The 21,253-nt window shown below is 40.6% G+C and overlaps 1 protein-coding gene across 2 annotated transcripts in view; it reads left to right on the forward strand.

The window, feature by feature from the left end:
• LOC125458249 (septin-8-A-like) overlaps positions 1-21,253 on the forward strand; it is a 91,356-nt gene that overhangs the window by 43,601 nt on the left and 26,502 nt on the right. For both annotated transcript variants that reach the window (XM_048543358.2, XM_048543357.2), the window contains exons 2-3: positions 15,700-15,814; positions 19,496-19,691. In XM_048543358.2, the coding sequence (XP_048399315.1) occupies positions 15,700-15,814; positions 19,496-19,691 (311 nt within the window). The remainder of the gene's footprint in view (positions 1-15,699; positions 15,815-19,495; positions 19,692-21,253) is intronic.

Here is a 21,253-nt window from a genome sequence, read left to right on the forward strand (position 1 = left end):
TACGTTCGCACTACAGGACTCTGCTATAAAGTACAAGCCATTATCCAGTTAACTTAAAACAATGCACAGATGCTGCTGAGATTCAAATGCAGGATCTGCTGAGATAGAATCTTTAACTAACCAAGCCAAATGCTAATGGTATTTGAGAGGGTGATAATGCCCAAAGCCCCCAAAGTGCAAAAACTCGGCATGTTTCTTTCAATCACTCTATCTGGACATGTTATACACACCTTCCTTTTTTTCCAGGTGTGACTTGAATGTAGACCTTCTGGCTGAGAGGTAGGGACACTACCACTACACCATAAGAGCCCAGGTTCTCCCATTGCTATGGTGTCTTCTGAAGTCTGACAGCCAAACTCTTAGTTCAAGATAGACAAACAGGAGGCTGGAAGAACACAGCAAGTCAGGCAGCATCTGGAAGAAAGGAGAAGTCAATGTTTTCAGTATTACCCCCTCTTCAGGAGGGGTGGGGTGTGCTGCAGATAAAGGTTGGGGGGGGGGGGGCGATTGGCGGAATGGTGGTGATAGCTGGACACTGGTAATAGGTATGACCTGGTTGGTCGATGGGAGGGATGAATCTGGTTGGGAGCTGTAAGGGAGGGTCAGAAGATGGAATGGAAGGGAAGAAGTTGGGCTAGAAAGGGGACCGGGTATGGGTGGGAAGGTTATTTGAAAATAGAGCTAAATGTTGAGTCCTCTGGGCTGCGGGGTGACCAGGTGGAAAATAAGGTCTTGTTCTTCAAATTTGCGTTCCGAGAAGACCACATCGGGAGCACCAAATGCAATAGAGTAGGTTGGTGGAGATGCAAGCGAAACTCTGTCTCACCTGGAAGGACTGTTTAGGATCCTGAATGCAGGTGAGGGAGGTGGTGTGTGGGCGGGTGTTGCATCTTGTATGGTTACAGGGAAGACATAGATTAGAGTGGTTAGTAGGGATTGTGGTCCGAACTAAGGAATGGCAATGGAATGGTCTTTGCGGGAGCTAGAGAGGGGTGGGTGGCGGAAGATATTCCGAGTGGTGGGGCCCAACTGGAGTTGGTTGAAATGTTTGAGGATGACGCACCAGTTGCGGGTCTGGCGCAGTGGAAAGCGAGGATAAGGGCAACCCTATCTTTGTATTGTTTTGGAGGGTGGTTAAGAGCAGTGAATGGAGGGGAGTGGGAGATATGGTGGAAGGCTGTCTGGATGACAGAGGAGGGAAAAGAGCATTGTTTAAAAAGGCGGACATCCAGGATGCTTGGGAGTGGAACGTCTCCGTGTCAGAGCAGATGTGGCGAAGACAGAGAAATTTGGGAAACTGGGAAGAAGTTTTTGCAGGAAACACTCCCCCTCCAACATGTCCATTCTCGGCCTCTTCCATTGTCGCAGTGACTCAGAACACAAATTTGCAGAAAAACATCTTATCTTCTGCCTGGGCACCCTACAGCCCGGAGGACATAACATTGATTCCTCTAATTTGAAGTAACCTTCCCACCTATCCCCGGCTCCCTTTCTAGCCCCACGTCCTCCCTTCCATTCCACCTTCTGACCCTTCCTTGCAGCCACCAGCCGGGGGATTCAGCTCTGCCACTGACCTACCAGTGTCCGCCCATCAGCAGTATTCCACTACACCCCCTCCCTTTATCTGCAGTTCCCCCTAACCCCACATCCATGCCTGAAGAAAGGTAATACTTGAAATGTTGACTTCTGCTTTCCTCCAGATGCCTCCTGTTTATCTACCTTGGATCCAACATCTTCAATTTTCTTTGTCTCTAATGTAGTTCAAGATTCTGGGTTATTAGCTGCATAACATAACCATTAGTCTACTATATCTAGTGTCTACTAAGGGATTGAACCCATGCTGTTGGCATTATTGTGCATTGCTGTTTAATCATCTAACAGCTAACTAAGCCATCCAGCTCTCCATACCCTCTATAAGTTCCTCTTTTCACTTTCTGTGATCTCAACACTATCCACTAAGGTTGGGTTTTTATACTTTCTTCATATAAGGGGAAAAATCTTTTGTGAACAATCCCTTTCTCATATGCGATACTCGTACTAAAATGAAGTGCTACCCACAGTTTGTTTGCTAAAAGTCAATGGAAGAAATGTTCTACTGTTAGCAGTAAATCTTTACTTTAAAGTTTTTAGCAAAAGGTCAAAAAAGAATGAGAGGAGGCACTGAAGAATTGGCAATTAAGACGAGCTGACAGTTCAAAGAACTGCCCCTTTAATTTGGTCAGCCAGAGCTCTCAAATGATTTACCTTTTGAAGTGACGTTGAGACTGTTGACATGTTTCTGATCTCTCAATGCTTCAAAAGACATCCTACCTGTGTTTTAAATGGTGCATCTTCAGATTAAGAGGTAAACGCGAAGCCTTTTCTCGTTGAGGACAGTTTCTGACTTAAAATAAAGATTTGATCTACCACCAACATAATTGAAACTGTGGGCTGTGAGATGTCAAAGGGAGTGATTCATTAAGTTTCCCTGAGATGGCTTCCATCCAGTTAAAAAGCATGGAATGAGATATACAGGACCAAAAGTAAGTGCACAAGTCCTCTTTCATTGTCTTTTGGGTTATAGGCTAACCCAACAGACTTTAAATCCCTTTTAATACAATTACATTGTGGACAGATCCTCTGAACTTGCAGTGTAAAGGCAACACTGACTTAATTTATATTATTTTCAGAATTTTGGTGACATCCAGTTGCATTAGATTATTGGGGTGAGTTGATGTCCTGAGTAACAAATTAGAATAAGGCTAAATTGTGGTCAATTGGGATAATTGAGCTGACTTGGAGGAAACTAGAAAAAGATTGAACACCTGGCTATAGTCTTGCTCTGGTCTGATGCTGACGCAAATAAAAAAAAAACTTTGCACCCTTGTCATTTTATCTGGAAGCATCGCTGTCTCAAATTCATTTTGTGTTTGCTCCAAAGGCAAGCAGACCAGCTGTTTCCATCCATATTATAATGAACGATGTTATGGTGGTGCATGAAAAGTGTTATATAAATACTATGAAGAACAATATTTACCCTTTATTTTCTTCAAAGGATATTTTTTATTTTACATTTGTTTTTTCATACTAGTTGCCTGGCTGGAAAGGTAGACTGTCAGTTTGAGCTTTTTGCATTTCTACTCTCTTGATCCTAAAGGTGAATAAAATCCACCAAGGCAGTTGACTTTGGCTTTGGCTTCAGCTTCCTCACTAGCTTTGTGTGTTATTTTTAGTTTAAACTGTCCACAGCCTGTAATCCCACCAGCATTATTGCTGCCAACTATACAATTCTGCAGGCTACAATGGATTTCCTTCACACCATAGTGCCCACTATTCCTTAATAGGAGAACTTTGCAGTTATTGATGCATAGAGAGCTGGGACATTTTGACGGTGAACAAAAGCAACTTTGGACTTACTTTGATACAAGTACACATAATTCCTTCTTACCTAACTGACTTTCAGCTCACGTTCATGCCATCTTTTATTGTGTTGAATCCGATCTATGAGTGTTGGTAACTGCCTGTTCAACAGCTGGTGTCTTGCAGAAAGGTCAATTCTGAATTGATGGCTCACGGCAACAAGGGGCATATTCAAGACCTACTTGCCCTCGAGCAGGGTCATTACCTTCTGAGGAGGTTGATTTTCTTTTTTGAAAGTAATTACAAATATATGCTGTCATATATAGGAGGACACCAGTTTCATGCATTTGGTTTTCAAGTTTTATTGTAGCATTGGGTAATTAGCAACAGCACTCGTTGGGGAAAGGGAAGGAAAAATTAAAGCGAGCAAATGCAAGGATGCTCTGCACAGTCATGAAAATACCAGATCCTAACCAAGTGCTTCCTTGAGTGACAGATTTAACGGTGGTCTGAGGCCATGATACTACTTGTTACAACTGGCAGAAGGAATGTCAGGGATATTACAAAGCAGGTGAAGAAAACCAGAAAGGGTCTGGAGTTGAATGGAAAGGTTGCGTGCTTGGAACTAAAGCATTTGAAGTCAGTTTGGATATTGTGTCATTCAAATACATGTGAAAATAAGACCATAAGATGTAAGGGTAGTGTTAGGCCACTCAGCCCATCAAGTCTGCTCTGCCATTTGGCCAGGACTGATTTGTTTCTCAACCCCATTCTTCTGCCTTCTCCCCATAACCTTTGATCATCTTAATAATCATGAACCTGTCTATCTCTGATTTGAATACACTAAATGACTTGGCCCCCACATTCTTCTGCAGCTATGAGTTACACCAATCCACCACCCTCTGGCTGAAGAAATTCCTCCTCATCTCTGTTCTAAAGGACCATCCTCTCGCTGTGAGGCTGCGCCCTCCTGTCCTAGTCTCTCCTACTTGTGGAAACATCTTCTCCATGTCCAGTCCATCCAAACCTCCCAGTATTCTGTAAGTTTCAATGAGAGTCACCTCCTAAACCTTCTATACTCCAAGTATGGAACCATTTCCCACAATCGCCCTTCATATGACAAACCCTTCATCTCCAGGATCATTCTTGTAAACCACCTTGACCTCTTTTAAAGCCAGCACATGCTCCTTTCAGATACCACACACAAACCTGCTCACAATATTCCAAAAGCAATCTGACCGCACACTTTATACAGCCTCAGCAGTACGTCCCTGCTTTTGTATTCTAGCCTTCTCAAAATGAATGCTAACGCTACATTTGCCTTCCTAACTGCCAACTGATCTTGCATGTTAACTTTGAGCAAATCCTGAATTAGGAGTCCTACGTCACTTTGTGCTTCAGATTTCCAAAGCCATTCTCCATTCAGTGAATAATCTATGCCTTTTTTTACCCTACCAAAGTGCATAAACTCATGCATTCTCAAATTGCATTCCATCAGCCAGTTTGCCCACTCTCCTAGCCTGTCCAAGTCTTTCTGCAGCCTCCCCACTTCCTCAACATTACCTGTCTCTCCACCTATCTTTGTGTCATCTGCAAACTTAGCAGCAATGCACTCAGTTCATTTGTTCAGATCATAAATACTTAACGTAAATTGTTGTGGTCCCAAGATTTCTGCAGGAATCAAAGTCATTGGCAGCTACTTTCTGTCCTTGCCAGTACCTTGCCCCGAACACAATGGGCTGTTACTTTATTAACAGCCTCCTGTGCTACACATTGTCAAAGTCCTTCTGGAAATTCATACAGATCACGTCCTCAAGCTGTCCTTTTTCTAACTTGGTCATTGCCTCCTCAAAGATTTCTAACAAATTTGTCATGCATGACCTCCCCTTTATGAAGTCATGCTGTATTCAGCACTATTTTACTATACACTTCCATTTACTCTCCAACCTCATCTTTAATAATGGACTTTTAAACCTTACCAATGACTGAGGTCAGGTTAATCAGTCTATAATTTCCCATATTCTATCTCTCTCCTATCATAAACAGGGGTGTTACATTATGCATTTTCCAGTCCTCTAGGACCCTCCCTGATCCAAGTCATTCCTGAAAGATTATCTCCAATGCCCCCATAATTTCTTCAGCTATTGCCTTCAGAAATCTGGGCATAGTCCATCTAGTCCAGGTTATTCATCTAACTTCAGACTTTCAGCTACCCCAGCAACAACTACTTATTGATGGACACTACTGTCATCTGTCCATTGACTTTCTTGAAGTTCTGGTATGCTTCTGAAGATTTTCACCAAGAAGACTGATGCAAAGTACCCATTCAGCTCCTTCACCATTTCTTTGTTCCCCATTACTGTTTCTCCAGCTTCATTTTCAAGCAGTTCAATGTCTACTTCTGCTTCTCTCTCACCTCCTACATATCTGAAAAGAAAAGTTTTTTTTTTTTGCAATCCTTTACCAGCTAGCTTACTCTCCTTTTTCAGCTTCTTCCTCCCCATGCTTTTATTTAGTTGTCCTGTGCTGGTGTTTGAATATTTCCCAATCCTTTAGCTTCCCACTAATCTTCACCATGTATATGCTTTTCCTTTTGCTTTTATGCTGTCTCTGACTTCCCTTGTCAGCCGTGGTAGCCTTGTCCTCTCTGTGGTATGGTTGTTCTTCCTTCAGATGAATTTCTGCTGTGCCTCCCAAATTACCTCCAGAAACCCCTGCCATGGCTGCTCCATTGCTTCCCAGCTCGGCTCCCTGTCTAATCAACTTTGGCCAGCTCCTCCCTTGTGTCTTTGTAGTTACCCTCACTCAATTAATACTGTTATGTCTGTTACTAGCTTCTCCCCCTCAAACAGCAGAGTGACAGCTATCACATTAAGGTCACTGCCCCCCCCCTAAGGATTCCTTCAATTTTTAAGCTCCTTAATCAACTTTGCCTCATTTCACATCACCAAATTCAGAATGGCCTGTTTCCTAATGGGATTTATCAGAAGCTGCTTCAAAAAAAATCATCTCCTCGACATTCCACAAATCCTTTTTCTTGGGATCCACTATCAAACCGATTTTTCCAGTCCACCTGCATATTGAAGACTCCCATTGTTATTGTAATAGTGCCTTTCTTACATACCTTTTCTATCTCCTGATTTATTTTGTGTCACATCCTGACTACCACTCGGAGGCCAAAACACCTCTCCAATCAAGGTCAAAATTGTGTTGGAAATAATAGAAACTGCAGTTGCTGGAGAATCCGAGATAACAAGGTGTAGAGCTGGATGAACACAGCAGGCCAAGCAGCATCTTAGAAGCACAAAAGTTGACGTTTTGGGCCTAGACCTTTTTTTAGGCCGGAAATGCCAGCTTTTGTGCTCCTAAGATGCTGCTTGGCCTGCTGTGTTCATCCAGCTCCACAGTTTGTTATCTCCAATCAAGGTCGTCTTTTCCCTTTGCAGTTCCTCAACTCTACCATCATCAATTCTATGCCTTCTACCCCTATATAGCTGGGTAATCACTGAAATGCAGGGTAATTTTGCATTGAGTTTTTTCGCATTTCAATTTGTTTATGTTTTGGTAAACTAATCATAATTAGCGTCACAGTAGTCTGATCTGGTTACAATGTTCAAATGTGGATGGGTTTGTAACTCAGACAGACAAACAGAGACAGGCATGCATAGTATTTTAAAATGAAAACAGTCCTTCTTTGAAAATTCAAACATATTATTGTCAGCACACAGTTCCTCGGATGTTGTGGTTAGCTGTTATTGCTTTTGTGCAAAGCAGTCTTTCCTTGGGGTTAATGCAAATTGAACAAGACTATTTTGAAGTCAAAATAAAAATTGACTTTTTAGTTTAAAGCTTCAAGTGTTGTATGAACAGATGACTGTTATCAGTTTAAACCTTTTTTTGCTTTTATCCAGGAAGAATCCTGTCAAAAATATATTCCACAATGATCTTGATGTGGTCTCGAGGATTAGTAACTGACACGAAACTTAATTTGCAGTTGAACTACACAAGGTTTTCCCTTTAGTAATACTAAAATTGCTAACTCCGTAAATCATTAACCTAGAAATAACTTAAGATGTTTTAATATAAGAGGCTGCATATGTCAGTTGGTTTGTGCTTGCTCTGCTGAAGAGTTTATTAAAAGGAGCTTCCTGTATGTGTGGGTGTGCAGAATAGCAATTACAAAGCTGGTGTCAGAATGACTTCAGCGTTCTGTTAAGCCGGTCACGGTCCTCTTTGACCAGAAGCAGTTACCAAATGTGCTAACCTTGGCTGCATGCAGCAATGTTGGTTTCTGAATATCTGACATTCTTTGTGGATATCTCTCTCTCTTCTACGTGTGTACATTTCCAATTTTTAGTATTTTGTTGCAAGGTTAAATTGGTGCACTTTATCTTTGAGATTCTTAGGAAGATGGTGGCAAAATGGTAACGGCGACCAGTAATCCAGAAACCCAAGGTAATGTTCTACAAACAGGAGTTCAAATCTCACCACAGCAGGTGGTGAAATTTGAATTCAGTTTTAAAAATCTGGTTTTCACTGATGTCCTTTTTTAATAAGGAAAATCCACTGCCCTTTCCTGGGCTGGCTGATGCGTGACTCCAGACCCACAGTTTTGTGAGTGACTCTTAACTGGCCTCCGAAATGATCTGGCAAGTCATTCATACTGTTATAAAGTCTTAACGAAGCTCAGAAGTTGAGCGGACTGCATAGCATTGATCAAGGCACCAGAAACAAAAATAGTAAACTTAGCTTTGCCGATCTTGCAGGGTCCTCCTTACCACCATCTGAGGGTTATTGCTAAAGTTGAGAGAGCTGCCTCACAGACTAATCAATCAACAATGTGGCAGAGAGTCATACCAATAGAATCATATCTTACAATGTCTCAAACATGCCATCACCATTCTGGGTATGTCCTGCCCTACTGGCAAGAAAGACCCAACAGAGTTGGCAATACAGTGGTATACAGCCAAGAAGAGTTTTCCATGAGAATCCTCAGCATTAACTCTCGATCTATAAAGTCTTGTGGCATCATGACAGGCGTGCATAAAGAAGCCTCCCAGTTACCAGACACAGCACCCCCCTCAGCTGATGAATTACAGCTCCTCAATGTTGAACACCTGAAAGAAGTGCTGTGTGTGGCAACGGTATAAAAAGTATTCTGGGTTGATGGGCTTCAAAGTCCATCACCCATCACCAGCACTACAACAGACCAAGTTGACCACTTCCTAAAATAAGCAGTTTGTTGATTGTATCTGCAACTGGTGATGAGTGAGACAACGAGGGAAAAATTTGAAACAAAAACAAAAAGAAAATGCTGGAGGAATTCAGAAGGTCTGGCAACTTGTGTAGAGAGAGAAACAAAGTTAATATTTCGAGTCCAGTGATTCTTTGTCAGAACTGGGAAAATCTACTTAATCTCATCCTCAGAAATCTACCATCTATCCATGACAGTATTTGTAGAAGTGATTGTGGAAACAAAGTCACATTTTCATGTTAAGGATGCCATCCATCATTTGTGTAGCGCTGCCAGTGTGTTGAATGGGAACAGATTTCGAATGGATCAAATCAAAACTGAGCATCCACAAGGCACCATGAACAGCAGAAGCAGAATTATGTTCAACCATAATCTGCAAACATGGCCCAATGTTTCCTCCATTCTACTGTTACTTATGGCCAAGATCAGTCCTGGTGCACTGAAGAGGACAGGAAGCCATTCCGGGAGCAGCAACAGGCGCAGTTAATGAATTGTCAATCTGGTGAAGCTACAACTACTGGCATGTCAATCAGGAGAAGCAGCATGCAATCGGCAGGCGTGGCTGATCCCACAAACAACAGATCAGATCTAAGCATTGCTGTTCTGTCTTATCCAGCCATAAATATAGTTGGACAATTAACTAACCTAAAAGAGAAGACAGCTCACAGAAAGGCACAAATTCAATGAGGGGGTGAGCCCAACACATCAGCGAAAAATACCACCATGAAGCATTTTGAAAAATTCTTCCATCAGAGGCACTGAATGGATAGTACATCTTGGCCTCCTTCAGGAGCCCGAAGATCACAGATCCCAGGCTCATGCTAATTGAATTCACTTCACATGATATCAAGAAAGGGTTGTAAAAATCAGACACTCCAGAAGCATGGAGGCTGGCATCATTCCAATAATAGTGCTGAAGGCTTGCACTCCAGATTAATCATGCACTCAGACAAGTTGTTCCAATACAATTGCAACATTGACATCTGTCTGACAATGTGGTAAAATGCCCAGGTATGTCCTGGACACACAAAGTAGGACATACAGTGCCAATTGGTTGGCTTTGATATCAGCCTATTCTCGAGCATGTTTTAAAAAAAAATGGGGAGGCGTTGTTGACTGTGCTGGCAAGTGGTCCTTGAAAAGGAATAACCTGCTCATTGCTTCTCAGTTTGGGTTCTGCCATGATCACTTATCTCCTGAACTCATTACAGCTTTGGCCAAACATGGACAAAAGAGCTAAACTCCAGTAGTCAGAATGACTGCCCTTAATGTCAAAGCACAATTTGATTGAATCTGGCACGAGGTTCTACAGCGAAACTGGAGTCAATGGAGATAGGTTGGAGTTGTGGAGGGAGCAGAAATCTTTCTCCATTGATTGAAATCATTACATTTCACAAAGAAAGATGGTTGTGATCAGTGGTAGTCTATTATTTTTGCTCCAGGACATCTCTGCAGGAGTTCCATGGGGTCCGTGGCCTGATCATCATCAACTTTCTCATCAATAGCTTTCTGTCATACAAGTTCAGAAGTAGAGATGCTCCTAATGACTGCACAATATTCAGCTCAATTCAGGACGACTCTGATGATGAAGCAGCTCATCAAATTGTAGCAAGACCTGGACAGTATCCAGGTTTTGGCCGACAAGTGGCTGGAATCATTTGATCTAACCAAGTGCCAAACAAAGACCATCTCCAACAAAAAAAGGCCTAACCATCATTTCCTTGATGTTGACTGGTATTACCCTGACTGAATTCCCTGCTATCAACTTTCCTGAAGGTTGATATAGACCAGAAGCTGAAGTGGACAAGCTATAAAAATACAGTGGCGACAAGAGCATGTCCTCTGACAGGTAACTCCTTTTCCCCTTGTTTCCCAATGCCTATTAACTGGCTACAAAGCACAAGTCAGACATGAGGTGGGATAGTCTCTAATTGTGTGTAAGAATGCTGCTCCTGCAATACTTAAGCTTGACGCTGTTGTTTTCTATCTTACGTTCAGTATGTCAATATACCTTTTGAGACATCTGAGGATATTACGAACATGCAATGATGTAAAAGAGAGACTTTACTTGAATGTAGATCACTGTGAGCATGTTAATTAAATGCTGTTAACAGTACGCTGTTCTTTGTAAATTAATAGTTTGTGAGCTCAGGCAATAATGTGCCTGTGAATATAATATTTGGATGTATTGGAGATCAGGAGTAAATGCCTAATTTGTTCCTACCACGTTGTTTCTTGTGCCATGAATGGTAACATTAGTATTGTCACATCCAGTAAGTATATTACCTACTGGAGGTAGAATATAGAATCTATAGATGTAAATATAGAATCATAGAATCCCTACAATGTGGAAGTGTGCCATTCAACCCTCTGGGTCCACGCAGATCTTCTGAAAAGCATCCCTCCCAGATTCATTCCTTTACCCTATTCCATCCCTATGGCCTGACCTATACATCCCTAGACACAGCAGTTTTAGCATGGCCAATCCACCTGACCTGAACATCTTTGGACTAGGGGAGGAAACCGAGGCATCCAGAGGGGACTCGTGCAGAAATGGGGAGAACGTGCAAACTCCACACAGTCAGCCAAGGCTGGAATCAAACCCGGATTCCTGGTGCTTATCAACCACTATATCAATCACTTTTCAGGCTTTGGCATTACATCCACCACCTTCAATATTCACTCCCTTCACCACACTGAACAATAGATGCAGTTTTTACTGCCTACAAAATGTACTACAGTAATTTATGGCTCCTTTGACAGCACCTTGCAAATCTGCAACCTTTGCCCATCTGAAAGGTCAAGATTAACAGATGTAAGGGAACTCCACAACCTCCAAGTCTCCTCTCTCAATGTCTTGGAACTATATTGCTATTTCATCATTGTTGCTGGATAAACATTCTGGAACTCCTTTCTCATAGGGCTGTGTGTACACGTACCCCCAAGGACTGCAGCAATTTGAAAAGGTAGCTTCCTACATCTTTTACAGGGAAATTAGGGATGGGCAAAAATACTGGCCAAACCAATGACACCCAAGTCCCAAGAAAGGAATTTGAATTTAAAAAAATACAAATTGGGTTGTTTAAAGATCAGGCTGACAATAATTGTTTATGATTTGATATACTTTGAAATTCAGTTTGGGAAGATTAGATATGGTCATTAGTTAGGCAACAATTATTCCATCTTTATAACAAGTCTGTCAATCTAAAATTGTGATCAACTTTTTATACAATCCATAAACAAAGTTACTTAGAGGTTTATTTACATTTTTTCTCCTTCCTCATTTCATAATTCCAAAGCACATCCAGTTGGATATCTGCAGTTGATTAATAACAGTTGATTAGTCAAAGCTCCATTAAGAGGCCAACAACCAATGGGCTTTGACTTAAAGACTTAGCAAAATTACTCAATTGCTCTAGTCTTCCGAAGGCTAAACAATGGTGCGCTGTGAAAGGAAATGCAAATGTGCAACAAAGCATATTTTAAGTAGAATTGTAACTTCATGGTAACTAGGTTGTACTGGGGTGTGATTAATGATCTCCCTGTTTCTTGACCGTTAATTTGCAAAATTTGGCTAATTCTGCAAAATATTTAGAGATCCAGCAACCCTCTCTTGTTTATATATTCTGTACATTCAATCATTTGGATTTGTGGTCTTAGAAATTTGTTTGAAGGGTTTAAACTTGCCTCATAGCAAAATTGCAATATAAGGCCAATTGGCTCATGGTGCCTGTGATTCCTCTAAACAGCTGTCCAGCCAGCCTAATGTCACTTTCCAACATTACATCCACAGCCCTGTAGATTACAGCATTTCAAATGCATAGTCATTTTTTTTCAATTGACTGTTTCTTTCATACTTATCAGGCAGTAACTTCTAACTTCCAAATATCCGCTTTGTAAAAATATTCTCAACTTCCCTTTAATCATTCTTCAGTTGCAACAGTTTCCCTCCATTACAGTTGTTGATCTATTAACTGTGATTAGCTGAACAGCGTTGTTGTTTCCCTGGGTTTGATAGTACCAGGCAATGTGATAGAAGCTTTTGTAATGTTTTAGCTGCAATATTGAAGCAACCATTGTTTAAACTGCACACAAGACTGTGTTACAGTAATTATCCCCATGCCTGGGGCAACAATATTCAATTTTGAAGGCTGATGACACCTACCCAATTGGGAAGATAGTCAGTGTTTCCTTTGTGTACTTAATCTCCAAGGGCCTGTTGTGGTTTTGTGAACACAGGATGTTGGGTCATCTGACAATCCCATGTTGATCAAGTTTAGAGCATATTTTCAATCTGTCAATTCTCCATTTAGATTTCTCTAACCAGTTCTCTCTCACTGCCTCTTCCCCAACCCACCTAAGTCTCTCTCTCTCTCTCTCTCTCTCTCTCTCTCTCTCTCTCTCTCTCTCTCTCTCCCCCCCTCTCTGTCTTCCCCCCCACCACCCTCCCCTCGTGCGCATCCCCTGCTTGCTTGTGCTCTCGCCTTCTCCCTCTCCCTCTCCTCACCCTTCCCCTCCGCCCCCCCCCCCACCGTGCTCATCCCCTGCTTGCTTGTGTTCTCTCTCTCTCTCTCTCTCTCTCTCTCTCTCCCTGGTTGACTGGGATAATGGCGACTTTCACTTCTTGTGGAACCCTGGTTTCTTTTTCATGCTTCTATCTGCCCATGTTTTTCACTCGCTATTCCATATCTTCTCAACGTACAGCACAAATCAATTTCGCTTTGTCAGTCTTAGACAGACACAAACACTATTATAGCCTTTTCATTGTTGAAAGACGGCCTGTTTGAAGACATTAAAGATAACTGAGCCAATTGTTAGCCGGAAAAGCATGGTTTGTAATTTTAGGTAAACCATTTAAGGTGGATACTGTATTGCAATTATAAACATTCTCACTATTAATTCCTGTCAGATAACCGCTAACCCCTCACAATTTAGTGTCTTTACCTGATACAACTTCCGAGTAAATATAGTGAGACCCAGAGGCACTAATATTAAATCTATTCAATGTCCATGTGCTATCATATAATCTCATTTTGGGTAGGTTGAAAAATATATGCTGCATTAGACTGAGGGTCATACCATAAACTAAAAGAACATTATATCTGAAGTCCATTCACAATTATAAGTATATTAAAGAAGATACAAATAGTAGTGTTATGTTGTGTTAAAATAATAAAGGCTCTACAATGCTAATTAAACCCTGAAGGTGATACCTGAAACGCAAACAACTGAGTCCTCATGCTATGGAATACAACTTCTGCATAGCCCGTTAGTTATGACATTGACCTGAATTAGTTGGCTTCCTGACACAGTTCCCATAAACCCACAATTATCAGACTCTCAGCAGTAAAGCTCTTCTTCAAAGGGACCAGAAAAATAATCATAAGAACCCTACCCTCTAGACCTAACCATACTGTCACTGTGGTTAGAGCTGTTAATCAAACTCAAATGGAGTTCAGGTTAGTTCTCGTGGCAGGCTTGTGCAATTACAAGCTGCCATTGTCCTAGCTGCTATCAAGAATCCTTGATATCTATGCTTTTGAATTTTATATATTGTTAACATCATAAGCCCATTTGACAGGAGCAGTTCACAAAAGTGTATTAATGTGTTGTTTTGAAACCTACAGCACATATTCTAATAGCATTGAAAAGTACCAGCGTTAACTAATGTTGGTCCCTGGTGTGTTCTACAACTCCTATGCATTTTACATAGATTAGTTAAATGCATGCTACCTTTGGATGTTTACAACTGAGTCTAATACTTCTCCAGAGATGTCATCAATTCTCTAACTCTAACGATGCTTTTTAAATAATTAAAAACTTGTCACTGGCCTGTTTTCAGCATTCATTGGTGCGCTGATCTATTGTACTAAGGCCTGCTCTGTTACACTTCCAATGTAATTGATAGTAAGATATCAGTGTTTTACTGGATTAATACTATGATTTTGTAAGGGAAGCGCTGGATTCTGGTAATTAGTTTTGTTTATCTATCAAAAGTAATGATCAATGAAAAATAAAGCAAATGGTGCGATTCAGATATGCTTTAATTAAAGCGAGTTGATGGCTCAAATATTGTACATTAAGGTACATTATTTAAAAACTCACTGCTTATGCATCAAGATTTTTATTCAATCAGTGAGGTTTGCATTTTAAATCACCCTTCATTTAAATGGCATATAAGTAAATATAAATGAGAAATTTATAGGCAGAGATTTAGTAGAATAAGTTTTTTTGGTTTCTGTTGCTACTACTCTTCTTTAATTTTAAAAAGTCTTGTCATCACTTTTTTTAACATTCTAAAAGTGATGAATCTACAATAATTTAGAGGTTAATATAATGATCTGTTACCCTTGTGTTCAATTATTCATAACCTGTATCTCTCATCCCACCTGTATAACTCTTTTTTTCACTCAATCTCTCACTTTGATGAACAATTAATTTTTCTGTGAAATTTACATGAATTTTGGAATGAGAAAATGCCCATCTTAGTCCTAATGTTGGGCACTGATTAACATTAGTGAAGCTGCCTGATTAAATAAGCCATGTGTTTATGCCGTACTGATAATTATTTAGATGCACTCCAGAATGTGCTATGAAATTAATTTGCAAATTAATACTGAAATGAACAAAACTTTATCTCATTTGGGAGATACCTTTTAAGGTGGGAATCCCAAATTGTATAATCCTTTAGTAATTTCAAAGATAAAGAGGGGTTGGAGGAACAACAAAAGTGACAAGTGGGTTTCTTCCTATAGCAAAAAAAAGTGTGAAACTGGGAAAATTTTGTCTACGAACGGCTGAAAATTATTAATGATGGGAACAAAGCAAGCAAGGTGCAATGTACAATGAGCTGGAAAGAAGTAGTATGAAGTAAAGTAACATAACTGAGGGTTTGGATAGACCCCCTCACGAGGTAACTTCATGTGTATAAATGACAGTATCCATTGTTTCCTACTAACCCATGCTAAGTAGGTTACTGAAGGTGGCCTGTTGGGTGGATGTCTGGTATGTTTTGGTTTATTTGGCTAGCATATATGCGTACTACTATCTAAACGATGCTTACTGCATTTCTATAACACTTACCATGTTCATTCCTTCACACCCAGGCGGCGGAGAAACGTAACCTAAGCCTCAGCGGTCATGTGGGTTTTGACAGTCTCCCCGATCAATTAGTCAGCAAGTCTGTATCACAAGGCTTCTGTTTCAACATTCTTTGTGTAGGTGAGTACTACCACTGCCCTCATCCTAGCATGGACTGTCATCTATATAGTAATTGGATGCAAGCTTGTTAGTTTAAATGATTTCAAATATTCTGATCTTTTAAAATCTGTGATACTTCAGATCACTCCATGGGTCATTGCACCTCAGGAGTTTCTTCTGATTAGGACTGAGTTAATTAATGTCAGTTAGCTAGCTGTGGCTATTATTACAGTTAAATTAAGGACACTGGTCAAAGAGAGGAAAAGTCCTTTTGGTTTCCTGCTCATCATTTGTTAATGACCCAAAATGAACATGCCATCATCAAATCACTTCATCAAGGGCCTTATGGTGCAGCAGTAGTTTCCTTACCAGAAGGTACATTTTTAAGTTGTACTCACCATCAAAGAGTGTTGTAACATTCCCAAACAGGTTGGTTTTTTTAAATGCATTTTTTTTTCAATAGGCATTCCCTTGAATGCTGTGCTCTGCCGTGAAATCCCCCCCCCCTCTCTCTCTCTCTCTCTCTCTCTCTCTCTTTAAGTAATTGGGCTGAAGTACTGGGTGCTTGCTGAGCCTGTGCATGAAAATGTAGACCAGTCTCAGTAGATGTTATTGAAAACAATAACATGGTGGCAAAGAGACAACTTATTTTGACAGCTTATTCCTCCAGTTTCCCTTTTTTCTTTAATCAGCATGTGGCCTGATCTTTTTATGTTCTAAATCATACCTGACAGCTCTTTTATTTAATTCATAAAGGTTTAAATCGCAGTGTCATTAATTTTAATTAGTCTTGAGTATTTAACTTACTGTCCTAGTTTCGACCAACATAATCAAATCTGGTCCAAGGGGATTGTGAAATGCCTGTTGAGATTTTTTAAAATTATGAAGTTTTAAATTGAAGCTGTACCTTTCACATTTTTTAAGATTGTGTCTGTTGCTCCATCTCTGTTTCCTGTCTTCCAAAAATAGTTAATTCATGAATGTCTTGGTATTTAATTTCACGCATTCTAAAATTCTCGCTAATGCCTTCCACAGTTTATTAGTCTGTATCAAACAACCTAATTTTATCTCCTTCTGTGCTTTGTCAAACAACAACAGCGAGGCAATGATTGTAGGGACCCAAAGCTCATCTTCCTTTCCTCACCCTGAAAGACTCTGATATTGAACGTAGAACATCGAACAGTACAGGCCCTTCAGCCCACGATGTTGTGCCGACCTGTTGTCCTACTAAGATCAATCTACCCTACAATTTACATTTTACCTCCCTCCATGTGCCTATCCAAGAGTTGCTTAAAAGTCTGTAAAGTATCTGACTCCACTGCCACTGCCGGCAACACATTCCAAATGCTCATCACTCTGTGTGAAGAACCAACCTCTGATATCTCCCCTGTGCCTTCCTCCAATCACCATAAAATTATACCCCCTCATAATAGTCATTTCTGCCCTGGGAAAAAGTCTCTGACTATACACTCTACCTCTGCCTCAGCATCTTGTACACCTCTATTAAGTCACCTTTCATCCTTCTTTGCTCCAATGAAAAAAGCCCTAGCTCCCTCAACTCTTCTTTATAAGACCTGCCCTCCAGTCCAGGCAGCATCCTGTAAATCTCCTCAGCACCCTCTCTAAACCTTCCACACCTTTCCTACAATGAGGTGACCAGAACTGAACACAATATTCCAAGTGTAGTCTAACCAGAGTTTTATAAAGCTGCAGCGTAACCTTATGGCTCTTAAACTCAATTCCCCCGCCAGTGAAAGCCAACCGACTGTACACTTTCTTCACAACCCTATCAACTTGGGTAGCGACCTTGAGGTACCTATGGATGTGGACCCCAAGATCCCTCTGTTCCTCTACACTGCCAAGGATCCTGCCATTAACTCTGTATTCTGCGTTCAAATTTGACCTTCCAAAATGAAACATTTCACACTTTTCTGGGTTGTATTCCATCTGCCACTTCTTTGCCCAGCACTGCATCCTGTCGAGGCCCTGTTGCAAACTACAACAGTCGTCCACGCTGTCCACAACTCCTCCAACCTTCATGTCATCGGCAAGCTTGCTAACCCACCCTTCTACTTCCTCATCCAAAGATGCATTACACCATCTAGTCATGCAAGAATGTTTGATCTATTGTTCTACTCTGAGCATTTTTAGCAGTTTAGCATAAACAAATGACTTACTAGGCCACTATAATATGTTAAAAAACTTAAATACTTTTTCCAGTCAATCCTACAATGACGAAACTCTTCTGTACGGCTTTAATTAAGTCTAGTTTACAACCTTCTGGGCTCAATATTGAGTTCAACACCTTCAAATTGTGACCCATTCCTTCCTTTTTCTTTTAGCTTTGCTTGTTACATTCTCTGTCACCATGTCCTGTCTCCCACATCGCCGCCACCACCCCACCCCACCCCTTCCCCGCACTCCAGGGTGACTGCCTCTTCTTTCCAATCTGGCAGTTAAACACATCATTATTCTGCCATTCTCACATTCTGACCACTTAATCTGAACTATCAACATCCTTTCTCCATGAGCGATATTGTACAAATGCTGTGCCCTCCATACTTCATATCAGCTGTGATAAAGTGTCACCTGGACTCAAAATGTTAGCTTGCTGTTGCTCCATGGACGCTTTGCCCAGCATTTTTTGTTTTCGGTGCAGATTCCCACATCTGCAGTAATTTGGTCTGTCCTTTATACCTGTTCTGGTAATGTTTTCGGAAAGTGGACTCTTAAAAGATAGAGGTTTTTGAGGGGTATATGATGAGCAGGTCGATCTTGATGAAATCTTGCTCTCAAAATTTGGAAGAAAGTTGTGTCATGAATGATGAAAATCAGACTTGTCTCAACAGCGTGACCACTTCCATCTGGAAGGGGACAAGGGCAGCAGATACATGGGAATGCCACCACCTTCAAGTTCCCGTCCAAGCCAGTCACTGAGCTGACTTGGAAATATATCATTGTTACTTCACGGTTGCTGGGTCAAAATCCTGAAATTCCCTCCCTAATGACATTGTGGGTCAACCCACAGCTGGTGGACTGCAGTTCAAGAAGGCAACTCACCACCACCTTCTCATTGCAACTAGGAGCAGACAATAAATGCTGGCCAGCCAGTGACACCCACATTCAGCAAATGATTTTTTTAAAATTACTATTGGATGCAATCCCTTGAATGAAAAACTTCAGTTCCTGAACTTGCTTGTGCCCTTGCCCATAAGAACTTTTAACAGGAGTTTGATGTATGAACAAAGATATATCCATTTAGTTTGGGACTCACTGGTGGACTGTTTTAATGCATTGGAATAATTTTCGGTGCATATTTTAAATAAACTTGGATTTCTGAGATCGAAATTTTTTTATTGTTATTATTCATTTCTGTATTTATTTTAAAGAATGAGCAACGCAACCGAAATGAATTTCTTTACGGACAATAAAGTAAAATTGAGAGATTTGATTTAAGAGTCAACATATTGGGATAGGTCTGGAGTTGCAAGCTAGACTAAATAAGGACATTTTCTAAGGACATTAGTGAATCAAATGGGATTTTTAAAATTTTCCCTAGAGGCTGAGAAGGAATTTGAACTTGTGTCTCAGGATCATTAGTCCAGACATCTGGTTTATTAGCCCAATAGCGGGATCGGAATGTTAACATAGCTGCTAGGTTATTATTTTCAAAGATTTAACTGATTTCTCTTGCTTCCACAGGAGAAACTGGTATAGGTAAATCGACGTTAATGAACACCCTGTTCAACACAATGTTTGAAAGTGAAGAGGCTACACACTACGAACCAGGTGTTCGTTTAAAGCCACAAAGTTACATGTTGAAGGAGAGTAATGTAGACCTTAAACTAACTGTTGTTAATACAGTGGGTTTTGGTGACCAAGTGAATAAAGAAGAAAGGTAAGCTCTTGAAATAAGCAGGTGTACATTTAATCAGGAATGGCTCATTTTATGTTCTCCTATACGTTAACTTGCATGTCCTTTTTTTTTAAGTGGAATCATCTTTCCTGACTGCAATGCACAACCTTCTGAGCAGGTTATTAGCTAGAAAATTTGCTTCCTATTTTTGGTCAGTTGTACTCTACATTCAATCTAGGCATTTTTACCTCTTTTCCCCTCCCCCCTACTTCTTTCGAGTTTTCATAACACCCTATCCCACCACATCTCTCTTATTTCCACCCAAATATCCATATGGCTAGCTTTGTTCTGGTTCCAAGTGAGTCCATAATACGGAACTGGCCATAAGAATATACAAACAGCCATCATTCATTCTTGTGCATGAAGTACGAAGGTAGTGTCCTTTGGAGCTTTGCTCTGAACCAAAAATGTATTATCAATAGCAATTGCTGATGAAAACAGCAAAACTTTAAATGAAGAGTTCATTTTCCTTGAATTGGCTTGCACAAATCCTCCCCGTATACCCATTCCAAAAAAAGTGTGTTTTTTAAACTCTTTAATGTTCTCTTTCCTCAAAAGGTATTCATTGCTTAACATATTTTCCCTATTGCCAGTAACTCGCCATCTCCCTAACGTAGCCAATGCACACATGAGTATTGGCTAGGTGTGTTAACAAACTGTTTGGCTACAGAATATCTTGCAACTTGACCTGATTTTATTCCTGTCTAATCTTGACATTTGCCGACTCTAGCAATCATTTGCAAAGGAGCAAGCTACTTTTATTTCCGCTAACAGTTCTGAGAATTTCTTTTTAGTTTGCAAATTAACTTTATTTGAAGAAATAGAGCATAGCAAAGAATGCTTCTTTCAGCTGAAGACAGTAGAAGTTCAAAATGTTGAGTATTTTCAATTTTGGAGCAGTCTCACTCCTGTTGTAATTTTAATCCAACTCGATAAAGCCATGAAGTTAGTTGTAGAGCCTCTGATTACAGCACATGCTGGGAGGAGCTATCACAGCGCTAAATAACCATGATCAATGGGGTAGTCCAAGAAAATAGTTTGTGAATGTAAGGAAACAAAGACAATGGCAAACTTCAAAAGTGTCGACTTAACCTGAGGTATTCTCTGAATGTCTGCAGTAATAAGCTTCCCATTTTCTTAAGTGTTCCATGCTTGAATACAGAGCCAAGATTCTTGATGTGAAGTAAATTCAGCCAATTACTTTTTTTTCCCTCTGCTAAATAATAGATTTATTCTTGACCCAAGGACCACTAGTATATCAGAAAACCCTTTACTGTACTTTTTTTTTTTCCTTTTGAAAGCCATAGTCCTACTGGACCAGATATCTGCTTTCCCGTTAGAGAGAGATGGTGCTGATTTCACCTGAGAGTCCATATGCCTCAGGCACACCTAGAGGTTGAGAATGAGATTTTTTTCATGGTAACCTCAGCTGGTGTGGGATTTGAACCCAAGTTGTTGGCGATACTGTGCCTCACAAACCAGCTATTCAGCCAACTGAACCCATGTATTTATATGATGCAATGAAAGAGACAGAAAATACAATA

This window comes from Stegostoma tigrinum, chromosome 13 (assembly GCF_030684315.1).
Source record: "Stegostoma tigrinum isolate sSteTig4 chromosome 13, sSteTig4.hap1, whole genome shotgun sequence".
Taxonomy (NCBI): domain Eukaryota; kingdom Metazoa; phylum Chordata; class Chondrichthyes; order Orectolobiformes; family Stegostomatidae; genus Stegostoma; species Stegostoma tigrinum.